The sequence below is a fragment of the Dama dama genome, chromosome 4 (assembly GCF_033118175.1).
Source record: "Dama dama isolate Ldn47 chromosome 4, ASM3311817v1, whole genome shotgun sequence".
In the NCBI taxonomy this organism is placed as follows: Eukaryota; Metazoa; Chordata; class Mammalia; order Artiodactyla; family Cervidae; genus Dama; species Dama dama.
Window position 1 is genome coordinate 30,591,207 of NC_083684.1, and position 24,297 is coordinate 30,615,503.

Genomic DNA, 24,297 nt, shown 5'->3' on the forward strand with positions numbered 1-24,297 from the left:
TGACTCGTCTTGTTCATCACTGTTTGGAGGCTGCTGGGGGGTCAGTTCCCCAGACTTTCTACCCTGAAGGTCACTACTGGAGGAAGCCAGCAGGCAGAGACACAGGTCCTGGGAGCTGCAAGTCAGGTTAAAGTGATGGTCCCCGGGGATGTGGGTGGGACAGTGTCTGTTCCCCTTCACGGAGGGAAGCTTCATAACTTTGTTGTGTGGTTGGACCCTGGGTGCTTTCAGGTGCCCTTGAGGATCTTCAGCCTGTGTCTGTTCCCTTGTGTCTTCAGATTGTCCCCAGCTACGGAAAACAAGCTGCGACTGCATTATCGCAGGGCCCTCAGAAACAACACGGACCCCTACAAACGGGCCGTGTACTGTATCATTGGCAGATGCGACGTCACGGACAACCAGAGCGAGGTGGCCGACAAAACCGAGGACTACCTATGGCTAAAGGCAGGCGTGCTCCCCTTGCCCAGCAGGGCATTTGCCCCTCCCCCTGCTCACACTGCGCACAGTTTGCACTGCTTAGTGTAGGATGCCAGGAAGGTGACTGCACCCGTGGTTTTTCTGCCTCCTGGCCCAGCTTTCATTGTGCGGTATTCCCAGCCAGTAACACGGCCATTAGCACAGCCTTGAGCCTTGAACTCAAACAGCTCTAAGTTCACTCCTGGCCCAGAAGGTAATTGGTACCAATGCCTGTGTTTCTCTTGGGGGTTTAGTTGAACCAGGTGTGTTTTGATGACGATGGCACCAGCTCCCCACAGGACAGGCTCACTCTGTCTCAGTTCCAGAAACAGCTGTTGGAAGACTATGGTAAGATCCCCTGAGCATAAATGCCTTCTCTCTCTGTCTTCCACCTAACGTCACTGGTTAGCTTCTTTCTGGGAAAATCCTTCATCTCTGAACTCTATCTCTCCTTCAAAACCCCATAAACCTTCAAAACACAGCACAACAAAGCAATTATTTCAGATGCGAGTAGCGGCTGCACCCATGGCCTTGAGTAGTGGATGTGGCTTACACAGTCACTGACAGTTCTTTGAACAGCTCTGGTAGACACTGGCTCAGAGAGAGACATAAGAGGACTTGGCTGCTGCTCCCTCAGAGATCTCGAAATGACTACATCTGAATACAGAGAGAAATAGTTTTTCTTTTTTTCTTTCTCTCACTGTTTAAAAATTCTGGGAAGAAAAGAAGTTCCCACTGGTGGTCAGCAATGTTAAATGCCATGAACCTGAGGGAACTGCAGCTTGGAAATCATTCCTCTCCTTACTGAGTGATTCATCAGGACAGAGGAGATAAACAGACCCTTTTGCATTCTGTTCTAAGGTCCTACTCTCTGTTTCTCTCCCACCTAATGCAAGAAGTCCAGGTTTTACAACACAGGCCCCCGAGGCTCCAATTGTGTTGGGAGGTCAGGAGGCTGTGGAAGCAGGGCGAAGCTGGAGTGGCGTCCACTGTGTCCAGAGCCCCCAAGTCCATTCCTGCTCAGGCTGGTGCTTTCATCCCACCCTTTAAGCACTCAGGGCTGCCAGTCAGCTGCTCCTTTGGACTCACTTCTTCTGAGTCAACTATCCCTCCTCTCCCTCAGGCGAGTCCCACTTCACGGTCAACCAGCAGCCCTTCCTCTATTTCCAAGTGCTGTTCCTGACAGCGCAGTTTGAAGCCGCCATTGCCTTTCTCTTCCGCATGGAGCGGCTGCGCTGCCATGCCGTCCACGTGGCGCTGGTGCTCTTTGAGCTGAAGCTGCTTTTAAAATCCTCAGGACAGAGTGCGCAGCTCCGTGAGTATTTGTTGGCCCTCACACCTCCACAACATAACACATTCCCCATCGGGTGGCAGTGGTCGCAGAACTGGGACCAACAAGGATCCAGGCAGACAGAGCCAATCGTTTTTGGAGTGTTGTAGACAGTTGGGCTTCTGGGATGATCAGTGTGAGGGGTCTTGCCTCTCCATCCTCCATTCAGATCCCTGGGGAGTTCAATATACAAACCTAGTGAGACTGGTTCCCACTGGGGCTCTAATTGGAGTCACTGGAAGGCCCAGCCAGCCATCAGACATGCCTGCCAGCGTGGGGCGGCAGTCAGGAGGGAGAGAAGACACGTGCCCGAGCGGCTGCAGTTTCCTGAGTAGCGCAGCAGATCCCCCGCCCCTCCCGGAGCACATGCTGTAATGGTCGGTTGTTGCCCCCTCTTCACTCAGAGACCAACATGCTAGTGATTCACTACAAATGCCATTTTCTCCACTCTGTGCTTGGGCTGAACTTGAGGGCGGTGGTGAAGGGCCTGGGCTGAGCTCACACTGCCAGATGTTGGCTGGGCTGCAGGAGTAGGTGCCACTGGGTCTTTGGGCTTGGTTCCCATAGTTCCTGGTTGTGTGGTTGTGACCAGTTCTGTACCCGCCTCCCCATGCAGTCAGCCATGAGCCTGGCGACCCTCCCTGCATGCGGAGGCTGAACTTTGTGCGGCTGCTCATGCTCTACACCCGGAAGTTTGAGTCCACGGACCCGAGAGAGGCCCTCCAGTACTTTTACTTCCTCAGGTGAGACTGGCTTTTGACCATTAACTTCAGCTGATTTTGGTTTCTGCCATTATGAGAATGATGATTAGAGGCCTTAAAGTCGCACCTTCAGAAATCAGTGTGTTTTTGTCTCCTCCTAGGGATGAGAAGGATAGTCAAGGAGAAAACATGTTTCTGCGCTGTGTGAGCGAGCTGGTGATAGAAAGTCGAGAGGTATATCTCCTAACCTTCCCAGTATACAGGTTCTCATGCTGATCACCTCAGTGTGGGTTGTGGGGAGCTTTAGAGTATTCTTTGGTTTCTAAAAATGTTGGTTCAATCCCAGTGTCCTCGAGACTTCCTCCACCTCCCCTCGCCCTCTCTCATCTGCAAGGAATTGTGGGTTATGTGTATATCCTCTTCCAGTAAACTGGGTAAACATTTTTTGTCTCTGCAGTTCGATATGATTCTTGGGAAACTGGAGAATGATGGAAGCAGAAAGGTGGGTTAAAGACACCCCTGGAGATGTGTTAGTTTGCAGGTGGGGATTTACAATTGTCCAAAAAAATACAGTTAGGTTTTAGGATGCAAGGTACTAAAGATGCAGATCTGAATGAAGTTGCTTAAAAAACAAAAAATGAAAATTACAGGTCCCAAGTGATGACCTTGATGTTAGACACATTTACATTTCTCCTTGAAATATGTAAATCTGTGGTGAGATAGCTTTTTAAATTATGTTCAGAATACTCATCTGTTTACACCTGCCATTTTTTCACCTGAGAAGGCTACATTTCTGCCATTCTTGGCTCAGAAAATATGCAAGAAAGAAATTCATTACTACGCGTATTCTCCCCAGATGGGAAATTAGAGATGCACTTGACCTCTCTCCAAAGGTAGTTTTCAAGGGCTCAGAACTCTGCACTGACCCCAGAGAGGCAGCTGCTCCCATGAGCCTCAGTGATTCCCTGAGACCCATCATGGCTACTGGGCCGTGTGGAAGGGCAGGGACCCTGGTGTGGAGGCCCCTCCTGACCCCACTCGGGGCCATGTGGATGGGGCAGAGGCCCTGGCGTGGAGGCTCCTCCTGATCCCCCTCAGGGCTCCTTGTGCCTCTCTCAGGGACTTACTTTCCCTGCTTACAAAAATGGATGGTTTTAGACCCAGAAATTGTGAAATGAGCTCACACTTGCTTACACCATCTAGCTCAGGAAGACCAGTGGCAGTGCTGGTGACGATGTGATGATGGCCATGCCTATGGAGCAGTGACAACTGCCAGGTCCTGTGCTGAATGCTCGATGCATATGTTCTCACCTAATGGTCACAAGAACCCAACAGAGTCGGAACGGTTACCTGTTTTTCAAGGGAGGAAGTAGAGACGAGAGAGGTTAATTTTTGTCTTCAAGGTCACACAACTAGTAAGAAAGTGAGCTGGAATTGGAACCCAGTCCTTCTTGATTGCAGAGCCCATGCTCTTCACTCACCTCCTGTGCTGCCAGAGTGGCAGAGAAGGTTGGTTGCCTGACTTGGTCCAAGGCTGGTGAAGAATCAGGCAGCCAGTCAGATGTTGCAGAGTCTGTCCTCTCTCCCTGTGTTACCTAAGGCCTGTCTCATACTCTCTTGACCATTTGGTTGCTGTTGAGTGATGATGCAGATTTTTTTGTTGTTTTTAGTATCCTGGCACCACTTGCTGTGTATTTTTTTCAGGACTGGGTTTCTTTTGCTGTCTGTCTTATAAAGCAGATCCAAAATCTTTCAGATATTTTCTCTGAGCCTCCTGATTTTTTTGCCTCCACTAGGGTCATCTGCAAAATTAAAATCATTGATGATTTCACGTACTCGCTAGATCATTTTGGAAAATGAGGAAGCATGGAGTCTTAACTGCTGACTCCTCTGGGCTGCCTGTGAATCTGCCTCTTCATGGATACTCATCTTGGTCCTTTTCATATGTTTAATAGGCCCTTATATCTTCAGGAAAGCCAGAGTCTGCCTGATGAAAATATATGCATTGCCCAGAGCAAGCATTTTCAGTTAGTTTTCAGATCCCTGATTGCTTCTCTGTGTTTAAAATGACAGCTTTGTCCCCCTGTTTCTCTCTTCCTCCCTTCCATAATTTGTCTTGTCAGCCTGGAGTCATAGATAAGTTTACCAGTGACACGAAGCCTATTATCAACAAAGTTGCTTCTGTGGCAGAAAATAAAGGACTATTTGAAGAAGCAGCAAAGCTTTACGACCTTGCCAAGGTAAATGTGTCCTTTTCTTGCCTCTGCACCTAATAGATCTGTCAGCCTTGCTGCGTTAAAAGCACAACCATTTCAACGGTGCTGTTATTGTACCCCTCTGTCTGCTGAGGCATTGTCTCCTAATGCTTAGGCAGTTAATGATCCGGGCAGGGTGAAATTCCCATTTTACAGAATTATTTCTGCCCATAAGGTGCTTATGGCCAGACGAGAGCATGATATATTGAAAGGCTGTCCTGCAGGCATTGAGCTGTAGTCTCACTTGGCAGCAGAATAAACCTCCATCATGCTTGGACAGTGAAGCTGCTGGTGAAATTGCCTGGTGCTCACCCTCCAAGCAGCGGCAGACCCACTGGGGATGGATGGATGTTTGGGAACAAAACCACAGCCAAGGCGTGCTGAGAGCCCTGGAGTTAGTTCTGCATTAGAACATTTGGGGGATACTAGTAACTGCATAGCCTGGAGAAGACTGCATTCTCTCCTTTTATCACCTGAGAGAAGTGGGCAAAAAGAGGATTATAATTCATTTTTTTAATTTAAAAATATTTTGAGACTTAAAGTAAAGTGAAAGTGTTAGTTGCTCAATCATGTCTGACTCTTTGTGACCCCATGGACTGTAGCCCACCAGGCTCCTCTGTCCATGAAGTTCTCTAGGCCAGAATACTGGACTGGCTTGCCATTTCCTTCTCCAGGGGATCTTTCCCACCCAGAGATAGAACCCAGGTCTCTTGCATTGCAGCAGATTCTTTACCGCTGAGCCATCAGGAAAGCCCTCTTTGAGACTGAGGTCTTATGAAAAAATAGAAAAAGGTGTAGATACTCAGCATACATAACAGCTTGATGGATTTTCCACAGGTATATGTCTGTGTCATCACCACCCAGGTCAAGATCCAGAACAAAGAGTTCCCTCTTTTGTCTTGGTGATTTAGCTTTTTTCTTCTTATTGATTATTTTTAATGAATTCCTTCTTTAATTTCAAAAAACTGGACAGAACGCTGACAAGGTGCTGGAGCTGATGAACAAACTGCTTAGCCCCGTTGTGCCCCAGATCAGCGCGCCGCAGTCCAACAAGGAGCGGCTAAAGAACATGGCCCTCTCCATCGCGGAACGGTAAGGCCGAAGCAGCTCCCGGGGCCCCGGGCTCTCAGCACCCACCCAGGTGTGTCGTCAGCTTCACTGTAACATCACACAGTCCCCAAGAGGGGCTCCACCGTCCCACCAGCGCTGACAGTTTTGAGAGTTCTTATTCCCATCATAACCAGCTGTCACTTGGTAAACATTTTTTTCAAAAAGAAGGGGATGTAAGAATATCTCAGCATTCTAAGCCTGCAGTTTAGTTCTAGGCATTATACTCATCTCTGCGCCATTAGCAGCCATCTCAAAGGGATTTGGTAATGGAGCTAGTGATGGATGGATGGGTAGATGGGGGGTTCCTCAAGGTGTAGTGGCCAGTGTTTCAGAATCTCCCCTCCTCCCCATGAGTGAGTGGAGCTGTACTCCAACCAGTGTGACGCCCTGGCTGGGGAGCAGTCATTACTTTTTGTGCCCTCTCCAGATCCGCCTGAGAACTGGGTCAGGGTGCCTGCTGAGATGGCATCCAAAGCTGGAGAGCTGGGCTTCATACAGAACGTTTATAGGTGGATCTCTGTCAAATCCACCATCAAATGCTTGGCCATTACAAAAGAGACACTGTTTTCCACTCCTTAGTTCACCTCATCTAGAGACCCTAAGAGGTTTTAACATTTTTTAGATGTTGTCCTCAAGTTACAGATTGCACAGAAATTCCTAATATACCCCTGCCTCCCTTCCCTCTTTTTTGTCCTTCAGGTATAGGGCCCAGGGAATCAGTGCAAATAAATTTGTGGACTCCACATTCTATCTTCTGTTGGACTTGATTACCTTTTTTGACGAGTATCACAGTGGGCATATTGACAGAGCCTTTGATGTAAGTTTCAGGAGGGGTGTTTGAAGTACTGGTTAATTTATGCCCTTGAAAAATCAAAACATTTTGTGGGATTCATTTAAAACAAAGGAAATGTCACCAGTATGCCTGTTAAGTGAAGGAGGACAAGTAAGATCCTGGCAATTTAAAAGGGATTTCTATGTTGTTCTTTTTTTTCTCTTTTTTCCTTTCCTTTCTTCTTTAATCTAAAAACAGGGATTTCTCAAAATAATTTGAAGTCTCTGAATAAAAACTGCCTTGGAAAACGAGAATAGGAATTGAGTCAGTCAGCAAGTTGGAATCAAAGCCTTTGAACAAGGGGAGTAGAATTTCCTACTAAGAAGCCACCTATGAACATGTTAGATGCTGACATGTGTTTGAAGCGATGGAATGACTGTGATGATTGTATCATATGGGGCTGATGGCCTTTGTTTTAAACAGATAATTGATCGCTTGAAGCTGGTGCCCCTGAATCAGGAAAGTGTGGAAGAGAGAGTGGCTGCCTTCAGAAATTTCAGTGATGAGGTGAGTCCTTCTCTTCCTGAATTACAAAATTCTTTTTTCCTCACTTCTACTGAAAGCTTTTGTTTTAATGTAACCAGTAATTCTTAAGAGTCTAGTACAGTCACCATCCAGACTGAATTTTCTAAGACGAGTCCAGTTTCAGGAATCCTGGGCTGGTTTTTCCTGTGAGTACACGTATACCCATCAGATTATTGTCTGAATTCCTGACTTGGAAAATACACCCACTCTAGTGATCAGACATATTCTTGGGAGAAAAAGGTTTCTTACTGATTCTGTGAAATCTGGCTTAATTGTTTATTATCTACTTGTTCTAGAGGGTGTATCAGTGCTTAACTCTCATATTAAGTAATTCCTTCGGGTGCATGAAACATGCATTGTGATCCACTTCCTTCTTTCCCTTCTCTGAAGAAGCAGAGAAGTTTTGTCTCAAGAAGCAGGTGCAGTGACCATGGTCTCAGTTATCAGCCTTAGAACCGAAGAGCTTCTCTCTCTGCAGGGTTTCTAGCATGTTGCCACTGCCTAGCCCAAGGCTGCTCAACTAGGCTGCACACTGGAATTGCTAGGAGACCTTTAAAAAAAAATCCTCATGCCAAGGCCTAGAAATTCTGGTTTCTCTGATCTAAGCCTGCAGCCCAGAACTCCCCTGCTTATTCTTGTGTGTGGCTAGAGTAAGACTCTTCTCTAGAACCAGCTGCCTGGTCCCAGGATGTTCCTAATAGTGTTTCAATTTAAAAGCATTACTCGGTGAACACATTCCTTTTATGGAAATATGTGTCCGTTCTAGAGGAAGAAAGAAGGCCAGCTTCCACACGTGGGGTGGCTGCCTCCTATGGTATAGACAGCTAAGAGGTCTTGCCTCTTGCCAACCTTCCCTTCACACCTACTAAAATTCTGCCCCTAGCTACTCCTCCTTTTGTTGTTTCTTGCCGACCCCTGCTTACATCATCCGTTGTTTTGTAGACTAAAACATGGTACCAGGGCCTGTCCTTGTAGACACTCTCAAGGACTCTGCTCAGGCTGTGCAGGTCCCAGGGAGACAGTCTGGTGGGTCTGAGGCTGTGGGCAGTGATGGGGACTGAAGGGCCAGCGTGTGCATCCCTACCTCCTGATGTTCAGATGCAGACTTCTGCTAATCCCTCTGCTAGCCAGACGTAGTCGACGTGCTCTCTGCTCACTTCCCTGCATCAAGAAGGGAGCAGAGGAGACTTCCTTGGTGGTCCAGTGGCTGAGACTCCATGCTCCCAATGCAGGGGGTCCAGAGTTCGATCCCTGGCTGGGGAGCTAGATCCCACATGCTGCAATTAAGAGTGCTCATGCTGCAACTAAAAGACCTCAAGTGCTGCAACCAAGATCCAGTGCAGCCAAATAAATATTTTAAAAAAGAGCAGAAGAATGACCGATCTGACCTTCTGAACAGCGTTGCCTGGGCTTTGCTTTCACGCTTGACATTCCAGTGCCATCCACTCCTTCCTGGGGGCTGTGTAGTACACCAGCTGGCAACTGTGGGGTGTGGCGTGGCCCGGCCTTCCCGGAGCACTAGTCCCCGCTCCCCCAGCCCGTCTTTAGCCCCAGGGCTGGGTGCTTTCTTCTTACTTCATTGTGTCTCTCTCTGCAGATCAGGCACAACCTCTCAGAAGTGCTTCTCGCCACCATGAACATCTTGTTCACACAGTTTAAGAGGCTCAAGGGGACAAGTCCATCCTCGGCATCCAGGCCTCAGCGAGTCATCGAGGACCGTGATTCTGTAAGATCCCAGCGTTGGCCACAGCCATCGCTGAGAACCACCTTTCTGGTTTGCCTTCGATTGCTCCTCATGAGACCACCGCTCATGACCTAAAGTGCTTGTTTCTTTACTACCTGGCATCTGGGTAAAGTTTATGTTGAGGGCTTCCAGAAGAAACTGAACATTAATGGGGTTGCTCCTCTTCTCAAGCTAAAAAATAATGATGTGCCAAGTCAGTGAATATCCGGTCTTAAAAAATCAATCAAAATGCTAGTTTATATTGATTCCATAAGAATTCCTGCCCACTCTAAAATATACAGTCATTTTATGAGTCTCAGTTCAGCACTTCCATGAAAACTGTTCTTCTGGTTAACAGTTGCTGTGTCTGGAAGCCAGGTCTGTCTGACACCGGGGCCAGTACCCCTTCTACTGCCTGTGGGGCCTCCAGCATTACCTGGGTCACACGGAGTCCAGGCAGATAGAACCCTTGGACCCAAACAGCATGTGCTGTACAGTTGATTTGACAAAAAGGGAAATGTGTTTGACCCTTTGAAACATTAAAACTGGTGGTATTTTAGAATTACCTTTCCTTTAACATTTCCACTTAATGTTTGATGAGGCTCTCAGTATGGTGTGTAATAGCCATACCTGGTTTTGGCAATCAAGAAACGAGGGCCTTGAAAATCTATCTTCTGCCTCCAAGGATGTCTGTGGGCTCTCTCAGCCATGACCCCCACAGGTCCTACCATTGTCAGAACCTCCGCCTTAGACTTGCCAGTTTACCTCACATATCAGGGAAAAGGCACCTGCCTTTCAGCTTTCTTCTTGAATGGTTCTTAAGAGACCTAGTAAGTGACCCGTGAATTTTCCTATAAAGTCTCGTTACTAGTCCAGAAAATGTGTAGACCACCCACCCACCCCCACCACCCTTTCTATCCCAGCTTTGGTTTCCTTCCTTCTGTAAGCATCCAGCACACCTCAATATGGGCAACCTGAGCTGTTCTCTGAGATTTCATTTTTCTTTATTCAGTGATTTATCACTTGGAAATCAGAGTGAAGGTTATTGTTTCTAATATTGAAAACACCTGAGTTAAAACCTTTTTCCCTCCTGGAGCAATCCAGGAATCTCATAAATATTGTTGCCTGAGAAAAGAGGGCTACTCATTTCCATTAGGAAGAGAGAAATGAAAGGAGTGAAAAGAAGGAAAGGGGAAGACGCAGGAGAGGGAAAGATCTGGAATGGGCTGCACTTAGGCAGTGCAGGTGCTTCCTGGGGGTCCTAGAACCTCAGGTCCTCACCAGTCAGGGGAGGGAGAGGTTCCAAAAAGTGGAGCAGACCGTCTGAAGCACAGAGCCAGGTCAGCGGCTGCTCAAATGGGGCGGCTTGCCTGGCAGACCCATCCGTCTTCTGCTGAGTAAACGGGCTTTGCAACTGGGGGCCCGGCGGCCCATCTTTGCTTGCTCTGCACCACCCTGGAGGAACGTGAAAGTGGAGGGCAAGACGGTCATCCACCCATTGGGAGTCTGTCATGACACCACCGAGGGGAGAAAACGGAAGGATGGAGTGCTGGTTCCCAGGACAGAGCTCTGACCCAAAACTTAACTGGGTTCCTTCTCTTCTTCCCCTTTCTCTCAGCAACTCCGCAGCCAAGCCCGAGCCCTGATCACCTTTGCTGGGATGATACCCTACAGGACATCTGGGGATACCAACGCGAGGCTGGTGCAGATGGAGGTCCTCATGAATTAAGTGTGATATTCTGAGGGGCTCTCGGGGCTGCTTGCTGTCGGTACCTCGGGGCCCTCCAGGGTGGGGGCTGGTTTCTGGTTTCGTTTCTGTTGTGTTTGTTTTGTTTCATTTTTCTGTATTATGTATTTTTGTCAACACCAATAAATTTCTTTGATTTGTATTTTTTTTCACATTCTTTTATTTTCACTGTTTCCCCCCGCCCCGCCCCCCCTTTGGAATTTTGTTGAAACTTTTATTTGTGTGAGAGGAATTGTCTTCACTAGTGCTTGGGCCAGAAGATGACAGCCTTGTATAGGCATCCAGGAGCTGGTTAAAGTTGACCTGATATGATTAAAAATTGACCCAAAGTGAGCGAGGAAATGAAGCCTTTGGGAGTTGCTTTTATTTAGATATAATGTTCCCTATAACAGGGTCACAGTTAGCTTTTCACATTTTTATTTGCATGTGAGAGCCAGCCTCAGCGTTGGGTGAGTTAAGATTTGTGTGTGAAACACCAGGCACTCCACATCCTCCTCCCTCTTACCTCCCCAGGGCGTGCCTTGAGGCCCAAGTTGTTGTTGTTTGTCAGCCACTCAGTCATGTCTGGCTCTTTGTGACCCCATGGACTGCAGCACACCAGGCCTCCCTCACCATATCCCACAGTTTGCCCAGGTTCGTGTCCATTGCATCAGTGATGCCATCCAGCCTTCTTATCTGACCCTCCTCTTCTGCTGCCCTCAGTCTTTCCCAGCATCAGGGACTTTTCCAATGGGTTGGCTGTTCACATCAGATGACCAAAATACTGGAATTTCAGCTTCAGCATCAGTCCTTCCAATGAGTATTCAGGGTTGATTTCCTTTAAGTTGACTGGTTTGATCTCCTTGCTGTCCAAGGGACTCTGAGGATTCTTCTCCAGCACCACATTTCGAAGGCATCAGTTCTTTGGTACTCTGCCTTTCTTATGGTCCAGGTCTCACAGCCATATGTGACCACTGGGAAGACCACAGCCTTGACTATACAACCCTTTATTGGCAAAGTAATGTCTCTGCTTTTCAGCACACTATCTAGGTTTGTTGTTGCTTTCCTGCCAAGAAGCAGCCATCTTCTGATTTCATGACTGCAGTCACCATCCGCAGTGACTTTAGAGCCCAAGAAGAGGAAATCTGTCACTGCTTCCACCTTTTCCCCTTCTATTTGCCATGAAGTAATGGGGCCGGATGCCATGATCTTAGTTTTTTTTTAATATTTAGTTTTAATCATTTTCACTCTCTTCCTTCACCTTCATCAAGAGGCTCTTTAGTTCCTCTTTGTTTTCTTCCATTAGAGTGCTATCATCCGCATATCTAAGGTTGTTGGTGTTTCTCCAAGACCATTCTCCAAATTATCTGCCCTGATGCTGGGATTAATGTTTGCTGTTCTGCTGAAATCCCCCTGGAGATGAAAACATAGTCCTGGAGACCCATAGTCTAATCAGTGAACATTGTTGGGGTCTCAGCTGGAGCTCAAGGCAGCGCAGACCTGGCCGTTTCTCCCTCTGTGGCTGCTCCACGGCGAGGCGGCTGCTTGGCACCTCTTCTCTCTTCTCCACTAGTTGGTTCCTCTCCTCGGACAGCCTCCTCTCCCTGTCTCCATTCATAAAGCCAGTTGACCAGGTCAGCTTATGGGTATCATTCCACTGGGCATCAGTACCATCAGTATGTGGTCCCTGAGCAAGGTTGTTCCCCATTGGTGGCCCTGTTTCTTCTGAGGCCTTGGGCTTAGCTGGAGAGGACGGGAGGATGAGTGTTCCTGAATGTGCCAGCCGGGGCTACAGGATCGGGTACAGTCGGCCCTGCTGGTTTTATGGACTGCTCCTGCAGCAGCTCTCCCCGGGGGAGAGTGTTAAGGTCCCCAGAGTCTCGTACCTTTTGCTTCTAGAGAGAAAACTCTCCTCACAGGGCACGGTTACCCTCATAATCTTGTAAATACGAATTGTTGCCTTTGCCTGTAGTAAAGGGCTCATCTGTAGATAATGGGGCCATCTGCTGTGTCAGTCGCATCCCATTATATCTATCAGGGACGTAGCTTGAGGGTCTGTCTCCTCGACTGGCATCTATTCACCTTCAGTTGAGCTTTACTGAGAAAGTCTCAGAAGACAGGCGCTGCAGGAGACTTGATTTAGCAAGTTGTGCCCTCTTTCTAGGCATTGATTTGTATTTTAAACAAAGCAAACAATTTGCTTTAACAGTGCCTTAAAAGAGTTCTCTGAGGACTTTTCATAAATGTGACTTAAGAGTTCTGATTTTTTTTTTTTTAATGCTAGATCTTATAGATAGAAATGTAACATTGCCATCGAGGACAGAAGGCACAAGGTGTTTAAATTTGTATTTACTCCCTGGTTCTTCTCTTGTTCATCATTTTCATCATGAGAATTAATTGTGGATTTGCCTTTCTTTGCGTCATGCAGTTCTGCCAGCTCCAAACAGGGGAGCTGCACAGGAGCCCTGCGTAGAGGGGTGAGGTCCTCCATCTTTGGACAGAAGGGAGGGAAAGCTGCCCTGATGGGGAAACTGTGGAATTGAGAGGAACACAGTCCCTGATTGGCATTTGAGGGCCTGCCTAGCGAGAGACACTTACAGGAGAAATAAGATAACTCTGTTTATTCCAGGAGGGCCAGGCTTCTGGAGCAAACCCCGGTGCTTGTCCTTTTGACTGATTCTGTGGTAAAATATAGCTGGATGCAGAGATGCAGGAGACACAAGGCTGAGTTTGCAAGGCCACAGCATCAACAGGTTACCGTGTGCCCATGGTTACAGCTTATGCTCAGAATTCATGATCCTATGACAGGTTATTAGGTTAAAAGTCATCCTCAGCTCACTCGGTCAGGGAACTAAATCCTCTCCCTTGATACTGGTCCGTGATTTCACCATTTATCTAGAGAAACAGAGAAAGTGGCCCTGGGAGTCTGTCATCTTCCCCAGATAAGATTCCAATCTTTCTAACAAAATCAAGGCCACTTGGAGCTTGATGGGGTCAGTGCCTGCCTCCAAATGGCTTATAATAAACTCACTGAGACACTCAAAGGGAAGTACTCACTTGGTCTAGGGCCTTTTCAGAGGCCTCAAGATTTAATTACAAAGATTCTGTTCCTTGGATTATTTTTTTTAAACAGCGCTGGCCCCCTGACTTCTAAGGGAAAACTGGAGTGGGAGTAGTGTGCTCTCAGAGTGAATCATTTGGTTTCATCTCTCCTGTTGTTATTTTGATGAATGACTTGAAGTCTAGGGTTTAGGTTACTTTAAGCACAGTACCATAGACTTTCCCGCAGAATCCCACAGTTGCTGATATAGAGGGAAAAAAATTGTGGACTGTTTCCTCTTTGGATTCTCACCCCTGCCTGCTCTGTTTGAGTGAACTCATGGGGCCAAAGCATTAATATTCAATTAAGCCATTACGTGCAGATGTGCCAGTGCCCTGCTGCTTTACATGGATCTCCACAGTCCATGTTTCTCTGTTAGGCATCACAGTGTTTGTCCAGCTCATTCGGTAGTTCACATCAAACCACTCAGGAGGTGACTGAGCATGCGGAATACTGCATAAAACCCCAGACTGGGGCATTGTCCCAGGCTTGCCAAAGTGCTGGCAGGCCCCAGCCTGACTGGACTCTCACTTAGCTTCAGTCAGTCATGGAGACTGAGCCTTCTGTCCAGCAAACTGGGAAAAATGTTATAAAATTCCTAATGGAAATGCACACTTTATGGTATCATTCAAGATGCTCGTTTTGTATCAGTAAAAAAAAAACTTTTGTGCCTGCCTTTCAGGAATATCAGGAGGAAGTCAGTGACTCGTTAAACAGAAATCATGTAGCTCCCTGGAGGGAAATGAGGCAATGAGGCTGTGCTGAGGTCCCGGATGTCCCCCATTCTTCGTTCTTCTAGGTGGAATTGAGACATCATCTGCCTCCAGCCCATCTTCTGACCGCTTCATAGTATACTGGTATCCCTCACAGGACAGGGACAGGAGGGAACTGAATCTGTCTTCTTAGTGCTTGTTTCTAACTGAAAAGGTTGGTGGAAAAAAACTTAAAACCACTACCTAAAATGTTTTGAACATTAATTTCAAATGATCTGTACTTCTTGCCTTGTGACTGGCTATAGTAGATCTGGCCAAACAGATGTATTGATGTGTATTGATGTGTCTGCCTTAGTTCCTTTCAGCTATACAGTCCTGCACATACCAGGCTGTGCTCGGGAGCTGGGAATGGCCAGGGTAATCAAGTCCCCATCCATTCAGAAGTCTCAGTGGGATCGATCTTTCTTTTTTTGGCCAGAACCACCTAAGTGGAAATACTGTTGGTTCTAAGTTGCTCACCCAGGAAAGGAAAATGTTTTTGTCGTAACTTTGTTTTTAAATAGCTTCCATGTGCCCTCTCTGGGTAATCTAGCCCACCTAGTTTAGCAAAGATTTGAACAAGCAGGTTCTTTGCTTCCGTCTCTTGTACCAGCCCCCTGCCCACATCCTCTGTCCCAGCTCCACGTGCCTGGATTCAGACTCAGGGGCCTCTAATAGGCATTCAGCCTGAAAGAAGGTAGAGGGGAGTGTCTCCTGGGGGTCAGAGAGACCAGGGCTGATCTTTCAAAGAAGGAAACTTGTGGAGCTGCACAGTCTGCAGGGAAACGTTGAGAAGAAGGGGGTGGACGTTTGATTCACTGTTAACAACAGTAAAGGTCAAATCTTAAAAAAGGTTGAGGGATGGGCAGAAACCCAGCACTACATTGGCACGCTATCTATCCTCTCTGTTGCCTTTGCCTTTGGGGTCCTTGAGATTTTGGGGAGGGTGAAAGAGTTGCCTCAGACAGTGGCTTCTGTTTGAGCAGGAAGTGGGAAAGCCTGTGATCCCAGAGGGGACTTCTAACAGAGAAACACACATCATAGCCTCTTGGGTGGCCCCAGTGGAGCCGGCCTAGGCAGGCCCCTTCATCCGCACCAGATTTAGCCAATAAAAATACAGGACACCTGGTTACATTTGAATTTCAGATAAACAACGAATAGTTCTCACTCTTTAAGTTTGTCCCAGTTTTATCTGGCTACCCGATTCAGGCTTGCCTCTGCTGGCATCTGCTGTGCAGAGGCTTCCAGGCTGGGCACAGGCTGCCAGGAGCTCTCCAGCTAAACTGGATTGCCCTGATTTGTTGCACTGTTTGTTCCTCTGTGGGCAGCGGAAATGACAGCTACACAGTTACTTAAGAAAGGGCGTGCTGAGTCACTTGAGAAAGGACATGCATGCATGCTTGGTCACTTCAATCTTGTCCAATTCTGTGACCCCGTGGACTGTAGCCCACCAGGCTCCTCTGACCATGGGATTCTCCAGGCGAGAATACTGGAGTGGGTTGCCATTTCCTCCAGGGGATCTTCCCGGCCCAGGGGTCGAACCCACATCTCTAACATCTGCATTGGCAGGCGGATTCTTTATCACTGCACCACCTGAGAAAGGGCGGAAACAAGAATTCAGTTCTGAGGAGCCAGGCAAGCTGACTTGAGTCGGATGAGTGTGGGCCCCCCTTGACTTCAGCTGCTCGCCTCTACTGGGTATTTTTCCGCCAGGAATTTCAATGTGTATTTTATAAAGGGCGCGAAGAGGCGAGGTACAGCCTTTGCTCACTTGATCAGTAACTGATAAGACATGCACGGGGGGAGAATGTTTTGCTTTGTTTGGTTGGCTGATTCTTCTCCTTTCGCTTTGCTGACACTGTCGCTCTGTGTGGTGTTTGTGGGGAGAAGGGACAGGGTGGGAGCCGGTGTATGTGTTCTCGTGCTCCTTCCAGTAACTTCTGCATTTACTCTGTTTAGAATGGTTCCTTCATCGCCACCCCTGTCTGTAGCCAGTAAATTTCCTGAATGTTCTCCCCAAGTGCCCCCTCTGCCCAGTCCTTCAGTGGAGCAGGAACCGCTCTCAGGCTCCCTTCCTGGGAAGGTCCTTAGCTGAGACGCAGCCTGGGACTCCTCAGAAGGCAGCCGAAGTGCCTCTTCCCTGTCTCTGGGGTGACAGCACCAGGCCCCTCCTCCACTCCCCGCAAGGAGGGCTGAGGCCTGCCGGGCCCCTGGGTCTGCGAAGCCCTCAGGGGTTTATGTAAGTACAGGACTCCCAGCTCCGAAGTCTCGCTGTCCCCCCACCAGCTTTGGAGTTCAGTCCCCTGGCTAGGGGTCTGAGGAGGGTCAGGCTGGAAGTGTGGTGGGACCTAGACCATCCAGAGCATATGGGTGGTAACTCCGCGTGTGGCATGCATTCTGGGGCTGGGAGCTGCTGCAAGTCTGTGACCATTGGTGTTGGGTTCTCAGTGGAAAGAATTTTAAATGGGGGTCAAGAGCCAGTTATTGGCCTTGGGGGAGGGGATGCAGGATGGGTCTGGTGAGGGGAGAGACTTGGGCCTGGTCGTGGGACAGGTGTCTCCCACTTTCTTGAGCAATATCTGCCTGTGTTTCTGATTGGGAGGGGTTTTCAGGGTCTGGAGCCTGGGCTTCTGTCTGGGGATGTGCAAATGGCTGAGGAGGTCGGGGGTCTTCATCTCTCTCCACCTGGGGCACCTGGCCCTAACGAGAAGCCCTGGAGAGACCGGCTCCAGGTGCCTTGTGGCTGGAATGTTCTCTCCTTGAAGGGGCCACATGGAAGAGCTGCAGCCCACTCCCTTTGCCTGGGGGCCCGCAGCTTGTTCTGGTCCCTGAGGCCGAGGGGAGGCCACTTCCTGATGAGTCGCCCTGAAATCTGGGCCTCATACAAGTGCCCCCGACCCTGTGGAGGCTCAGCGGTCTCCTCTGGGCTCTGCAGCACCTCCTGACGCAGGGCCAGGTGAAGAGCTGGCCACCGCTGTTAAGTGTAGCCCTGTTCACCCAGGTCTCGGAACTGGAGGCTTTTCGGTGGAGTCCTCAGTTAAAATATTTCAGAAGCCACCCAGGTGGCGAGGAGAGAGGCCCAGGTTAGGGCCACTGGTCACCCCAGGTGCGGGGTCCCAGGGTTCCATAGAAGCCCCGGGGAGCAGAGGGAACTAGGAGGACTGATGGTGGGCAGCCAGGCCGGAGCTGGGAGCTGCGTGCGGCAGTGCTGCTGTTGCTGGGAAGACCTTTTCCTTGGGGAGGTCGGCTGGCAAGTCTCGGGTACTGCAGATGCCTCGCTCTCCTACAGGGCCAGCCCGATGTTCAGAGCTTGAAGGCTTTCCAAGCACAGAGCCCTAGATGAAACAAGCCCACCAGGCCTCAAGACCCAGCATTTTCAAGAGACATAAATCTTGGAGGTGGCCAGAAAGTTGGGCTGAAGTCCCCCTTTCACAATCTGGTAATCATGTGTCTGAGGGCACATTGTTGACTGCTGCAAACTAGATTGCTCAGGTATAAAGCAGGGGTCCAATTGCGATTCCATCAGGCTAATGAGAAGGTGAAGTTAATTTCCAGAAATCACCGACCTACTGCCTGACACACTCTGGGCCTCAAGGTTAATTTTGGCCACCCTGCCCCCAACCTTGTTTAGATGGGGCTCTGGAGCTTGGGGCTCCTCTACCATTTGGCTTCTGCCCTTCACAACAGGTTTTTCACATGGGTGCAGGGTGGAATCAATTACCCCCACCCTGGTGATAGTTTTTTGGGTTTTTTTTTTGGCAAGAAGACAGGGTTAAAATTAGTAAGCCAAAAATTTGCTACTAGGGGACAGACCTCAGCATGTCAAGTTCAACTTGGGATTTCTATTGATTCAGTGACTGCTAAATGGATAACGCAATTCAACGAATGTTTGAGCATCTGTGCTGTTTCAGGCATTATTCTAGGTGCTGGAGACACAGAGCTGAGATGAGTCGGCATCCCTGCCCTCAAGGAGCTTACCTTTTACTGAGGTGAGACCTACAGCAAAGGGCCTCTTCCTATAAAAAGGGCCTCTTCTGCCCCCACTCCCCACCCCCACCCTACGCTAACTGAAGAGCTTAAAGCCTTTCAGCACCTACAAGGGACCTGGGGCTAAGAGCTATGTGGTGATTTTTGAGACTGATTTGCAATCCCTCTTGTATAATCTCACGCTGTGGTTAGGGAAAGAGAGGTAGGTGTGTGTACACAGACACCATAATAAGATAGGAAGCCTTTTGGAAATGCCACAAGAAAGGGCTAAAGATCAGAGGCAGGGTTGCCTGTGGCTTGGGGATGCAGGAGCCCCCTGCACGACCAAGGTCCAAACCCACAGCTGCGGGGGCTGTGGGTGGGACGGCACGGTTGGGGGTGGCCGTCCTGCCAGCCCAGAATGGTAACAATGAGCTCCCCTCCAGCTCCCCCTGGGGCCCCGGCGTCTCCCGCTACTGTTAATCTCGCCTGTGACCTTGACTGGGGAAACAGCAGGACTCAGGGGACTTGAGGGGTTCTGAAGCCAGGTGGAGACCTACCAGAGGTCACACGCCTCATGTTCAGCCCTTCCTGGCGGAGCAGAAGCCTGATTATGGGGCACCCACCTTGTCCAAGAGGTGAGTACGTGAGGTTTGTACCTGGGGTGTGTGGTACATCAAGCAGAGCAATGAGGGAGTCTGATAGGGGGACACTTACCTGTACAGATCAGTAACTGTACATCTGTCTGTTGGTCTTAAGCAATGAACCCAAGCAAAGGGCTGATAGCCTACTTATGTCTTCATGAATCTACCCAGGAAAAGGAAACATTTTAAAATCCTTTTACAACATGAAAGATTATTTTTAAGAAACCCTAAATAAGCATTAGCTTTATCAAGAAAAGCCACATTTTGTGCTGTGCACAGCCTTAGTCAACACAACTTTCTGTGGCTTTCAGCCCCAGCACTGCCATTCACAGCCCTGGCTACATATTAGAATCACCTGGGGAGCTTTCAAAAACACTGACTTCCAAGCCCCTGCCCCCTGAGTTTCTGACATAACTGGTCTGTGGAGGGGCCCAGGCACTGATTGGGTTGTTAAAGCTCCCCAGGTGATTTTCATGTCCTGAGTCAAGAATAGGGTCAAGACCTTTGTTCTGACTGGAAGCAGGGAGTGAAGTAGGCCTCTGGGCCCCTCTAAATGTGGACTCCCCCTCCCCACTCCTCAAGGAAGGCTATCAATAAGTCGTAGTGTGTCAGAGATGCACTAGACAGGAAGATGAAAATTTTAACTGGTTAGGAAAAATACGTACCATACCTAGGGCCCTTTGGGTCAGCTAGCCCACTGTGTACCCAGCAATGTCAAAGCCAGTTGTCCAGAGTGGTTCTTGATGTTGGTGGTTCATCAGTTAAAAATGGCACCAGTTGAAGTGCATCATTGTGGGGGGGGGCGGGCGGGGGGGGAGGCGGGGTGGTTGGGGTGAAAGGGTCAGAGGGGACAGCAGTATCCCATTTCCCAGGAAATCACAAGTGAAAGACCATCTGATAGCTCTGGTTGAATCCCTGGGCCCTCATCCAGGGTTCTCTTTCCCAGTGTCCCCCTCCCCTGCCCCCAGCCTCCCGTGTCCACCTCTGGCGGGCACTAGCCTTTCCAGGCTCACTAGGCGCCTCTCCAATGTGCTCAGTGCTGCTGCTAACTCAGCTTCCAGGGAGTGAGGACCCGAGGCCCGATCCACATGCAGCCCTCAAACTTCCTGCTGGGGGGCTCCATACCCAGGGGACTCGCACCAGGCCTGAGGGACCCCATCTGGAGAACAGACTCCCTTGGATCCAGCCTGGATGCAAGTGTGATTTTGCCTCTGAACCCTGGATGACCACCCGCAGAAGAGCCTTTGGGATATATATTAAGGAGGTCAGTAGCTTATTTCAAGTCTCTGGTAAAGGGGCAACAAGATGACAGGGGAGTTTCCCTGAGCTTCTAGGCTCCTCTGACTGTTTGCTCTGTTGAAGCTTGAGTTCTGATGAATGCAAACCACCAAAGCCAACTCTCTTTGGGTTTCCACCTCCTGCCTGATCCTGAGCACCTCTTCCCCCCAACTCCTCCTAATGCCCTGTTTTGTTTGTTAATAAATTTTAGCACCTGCCCTTACCAAAAAGCATTGCCTTAAATAGTCAAAGGTGAGTTGGTTTTCCCCCACCTTTATTGTAGCTAAAGAGCTGGAGGAGGGGTGGGGGGCAGAATATATATATATATATATATATATATATATATATATGCAGAACTTTATTAATGTCTTCTGAAATGCTGCTTTCACAAGTTCCCTCTCTTGATCATCAAAACACTCATTGAATGAGAAGAGTTATCCATTTGACAGATGATGAAACTAAGGCACACAGGCCTGAGGTCGTGAGGTACGTGGTGCAGAGCCAGGTAGTCCAGGCCTCCTTTGACTCCTATCCTTCCCCCTCTCCCCATGTGTCTACGGCTGGGCCCAGCTTGGGGGAGCAGGTGGGGGAAGCTGAGCTTGTACAACAGTTCCATGATTCTAGGGCCCCTGGTCCCAGCTCCAGGATCAAGTCAGAGACTCCTAGGCTTCAAAAGACACCATTGAAAAGGATTCTGATTAGAAATGTACCCATGGAATTCAAGATTGAGCACAATGACCATGGGTGGTCTCTATTGCTTTTAAGAAAGGTGCAAAGGTTTATAGGAAAGTAAGAAAAACTAAAGGTGTGTTTAAAAGTGAAAGGCTTTGGGTAGGAGAAACAATGGGATTGGTCTCTTGGAGAGCACATTGGCAGTCATTGGGTTGAAGACCTAGTGGTCATATGCGTGTGACTACAGGACCACGTTTCTATTAGAATCACTGCTTCAGTTTGTGTTGATGCAGCAGGAATGAGCTCAAGCCATCCTCATTTGGGGAGCTTTTCCAAGCTTGGGTGGTGAGGGGGCAGGATTATGGGTTGAGGGAGATTTATTTTCTTTATGAGGAAAGAGAGAGGGGAGAAAATAAAATCTCACTCTTTATCAGATAGTGACTACTGATTACAGTTCTACTTTTTGCCTTGGCTGCCAGGAAGCTCCAGGCTAACATGGCACTCTCCCTCCTTAAATGATTGCTTATCTCTAACTGTGCTACTTCATACATCCCCCTCCATCATCACCCCAGCCTGAGGAAGGCATCCCTTCTATGAAGCCATGTAGCGTTTTATCCAGGGGTTTATGCCTTTATGCCTTGGGTTCTGGCTGTTGCCTCCTCTGATGAACTACATGATACTTGAGAGCAGTGTCTCTGTGTGCCCTCCAGAATAGCTGGACCGAGTCTAACACATCATTACTACCTGCCATTAGTTGTGGAGTGAATGTTGGCTAAATAGATTTTTTTTTTAAGTAAGTCTAACCACGAAGAAAAAAGAACCAGGAATTGTTCTTCAGCACCAAAACTATCTTAATCATCAAACATGTTTCCCTTTTGCTTTATTTCGCTGCCAGTAGCTTCAAGGTAATTCAGTGTTCAACTGCTGTTACAGTGTCTGGATAGAAAGTCCAGAATTATGGTAGAGAAACCCCAGTTTTCTTGGTTCTGGTTGCTGGAGAGGCTGCAGTCAGCCTGTGGCTTCCAGACCTTTCTAGCGCCTGTCACCTCCGCTGTTGCTGTCCTCTGTACTGTATTCAGGGTTTTGTGCGTCTGCTGCCCCACTTCCTCATCTCAAGTCTGTGCGCCCCCTGGGGGGCAGGGACCCAGCCTGCTTTGTTGGCAGCCCCAGGCCTCTGCATAGCACTGGCCCGGGGCAGCCGCGGGCCGGGGAGGACGTCTGCAGGGCCTGTCATCGCTGCCTCGAAGCCTCGGAGCGCCGGCCAGAGGAGGAAGCGCGCCGAGTTCTGGTATCGTTGCTGCAGCTGGTGTTGTGAATCAGGCCGACGAGCAGCGCATCCTCTTACCCGGCTATTTCACGACACCAGGGTTGCATCATACCCATCCTCTCCAGGCGAGCCTCGTGGGACCCAGGCGGACGTGGACGTGGGGGTGGGGTGGGGGCGGACAGGCTGTGTGTGAAAGATTGTTCTCTTTAGCCCACTGGATCTCTGACTGCCCCTCAGGACCACCTGGAGAGCTTTCCAAGAATACTGATGCCAGCCCCTCACCCCTTTTGGGCCCCAGGCCCATAGAATCCCTAGTAGGGGCCACATAGTCAGCATCTGTCAGAGGCTCCCGTGAGACTGCGAAATGTGTGTGCAGTCAGGGGCTTAGAGCTGGGCAGTTGTCTGTTCTTGCCTGATTGTTGCCATAGACCCTCCCAGCTCTCCCTGCCCTGTTTTTCTTCCTGTTTTCTTCTGGCACTGCTCACACACCATTATGCCCCCCACCAGCTTTTCAGAAGCAGACGAACTCTGATTTCCCCAGGACGAAGGCCAGGCTCCTACCCTGGCATTCAAGCCCTTCTTACTGGGTTTCCCTACTCAGAAATGACACCACCTTTCCCCCCCAGAGTCCTCCCTGTTCCCACATGAATCCATGTGCTGGCTCTGTCGGCTCTGCCTTGAGCATGTATCTCGACTCCCAGTACTTCTCACGACCTTGTCACCCACAGCTACTGCCCAGCCACCACTTTCATGTACCCACAGTGGCCCCACTGGTCTAACTCTGCTTCCCTACATCCAGTCTCCACACAATGGCCAACGTGACCTTTGAGAAATATAAATCTGCCCATCACAAAATAGAACATGAAGCTTCTAACCCCAGCTTATAAGGCTTGGTGTCCCCTCTTCTGTGTCTCAAACCCATCTCCTCGGTCCCCTGGCTCCTACCATCCTAGGCTCCTCGCCATCTTGAAGCCCCAACCACTCTCCCCCAGGGCCTTTGCACATGCTCTCTCCTCTGTCTGGAACCCCTGTGCTCACATCTGCTCACTTATGGGTGTCTCGCTGTTATTGTTGGAGCTCAGCTCAAATTTCTCATTCTCAGAGAAGCCTAAATGCCCCTCCTTTAGAAAAACAACAACAACAAAAAATGAATGTACTGTAACGATTGCTTGTTTTCTGCCTGTCTGTCTCTCCCACTAGAATGTGAGCTCCTGGAGGGCAGGGCCTGTGTCTTGTTCCCTGTGGTACCTCTTTTGCCTAGCACGTGGCATGGTGTGCAGTAGGCACTCAATAAATGTGTGTGACTGGAGAAATAATCGGACCCCTTTCAGCCTCATCTACCACCCTTTCTCCTCTCTGCCTCTCCCCAGTTCCGTGAGCTCTAGTCCCACGCCTGGTCCCTTCCACCGATCACGCCTTCCTGGGTCCCATGTCCCAGAACCCCTCCATCCCTGCCTACACATCCCCTCCCAGCTCCCCTCTCTTCCGGGGCAGCTTCCCTGTTCTACCAGCCTGTTGCTGCCTTCTCCTTGCTGGTTCACCTGCCGGCCTAGGCTGTGAACTCCAGCTCTGGTGCATCAAGACTTAGGCGCCTCTGAGGCCGTGAAAGACACAGGCCCTGCTGCCCTCACCATATCAGCCCCCTGTGTCCAGAATTTCCACTTCAGGGAGCTGCCCGACAGTGAGTCTTTTCTGTTCCTTCACTGCCCCTGTGCTCCCTCCTCTCAGAAGCAGGAGAGGACAGGGGCCCTTGAGTGAGGACGAGCGGCGCTAGCATGGGTGTCGTTTCCATGTGGCTGCTGACGGAGCAAAGGCTCAGCAAGACCAGAGGGCCTGCTCAGAGCCCTGGGTCAACTGACAGTGGAGAAGGGAGCCTGACAGCCCATGCGGCCACATCCCAGGGCTTCGCTCAGGGTTCTCGTGACTCCCTCCCCCAGGTCTCAGACCCTTGCCAGGCAGG

At 49.4% G+C, this 24,297-nt stretch overlaps 1 protein-coding gene across 2 annotated transcripts in view; it reads left to right on the forward strand.

Moving 5' to 3' along the window:
- NUP93 (nucleoporin 93) overlaps positions 1–10,821 on the forward strand; it is a 104,800-nt gene extending 93,979 nt beyond the window's left edge. For both annotated transcript variants that reach the window (XM_061138552.1, XM_061138553.1), the window contains 12 exons: positions 279–444; positions 711–804; positions 1,580–1,771; positions 2,403–2,529; positions 2,649–2,721; positions 2,945–2,989; positions 4,611–4,727; positions 5,716–5,834; positions 6,552–6,669; positions 7,108–7,191; positions 8,807–8,935; positions 10,551–10,821. In XM_061138552.1, coding sequence (XP_060994535.1) covers positions 279–444; positions 711–804; positions 1,580–1,771; positions 2,403–2,529; positions 2,649–2,721; positions 2,945–2,989; positions 4,611–4,727; positions 5,716–5,834; positions 6,552–6,669; positions 7,108–7,191; positions 8,807–8,935; positions 10,551–10,661 — 1,375 coding nt within the window. In that variant the 3' untranslated portion in view covers positions 10,662–10,821. The remainder of the gene's footprint in view (positions 1–278; positions 445–710; positions 805–1,579; positions 1,772–2,402; positions 2,530–2,648; positions 2,722–2,944; positions 2,990–4,610; positions 4,728–5,715; positions 5,835–6,551; positions 6,670–7,107; positions 7,192–8,806; positions 8,936–10,550) is intronic.
- The last annotated feature ends 13,476 nt before the right edge of the window (positions 10,822–24,297 follow it).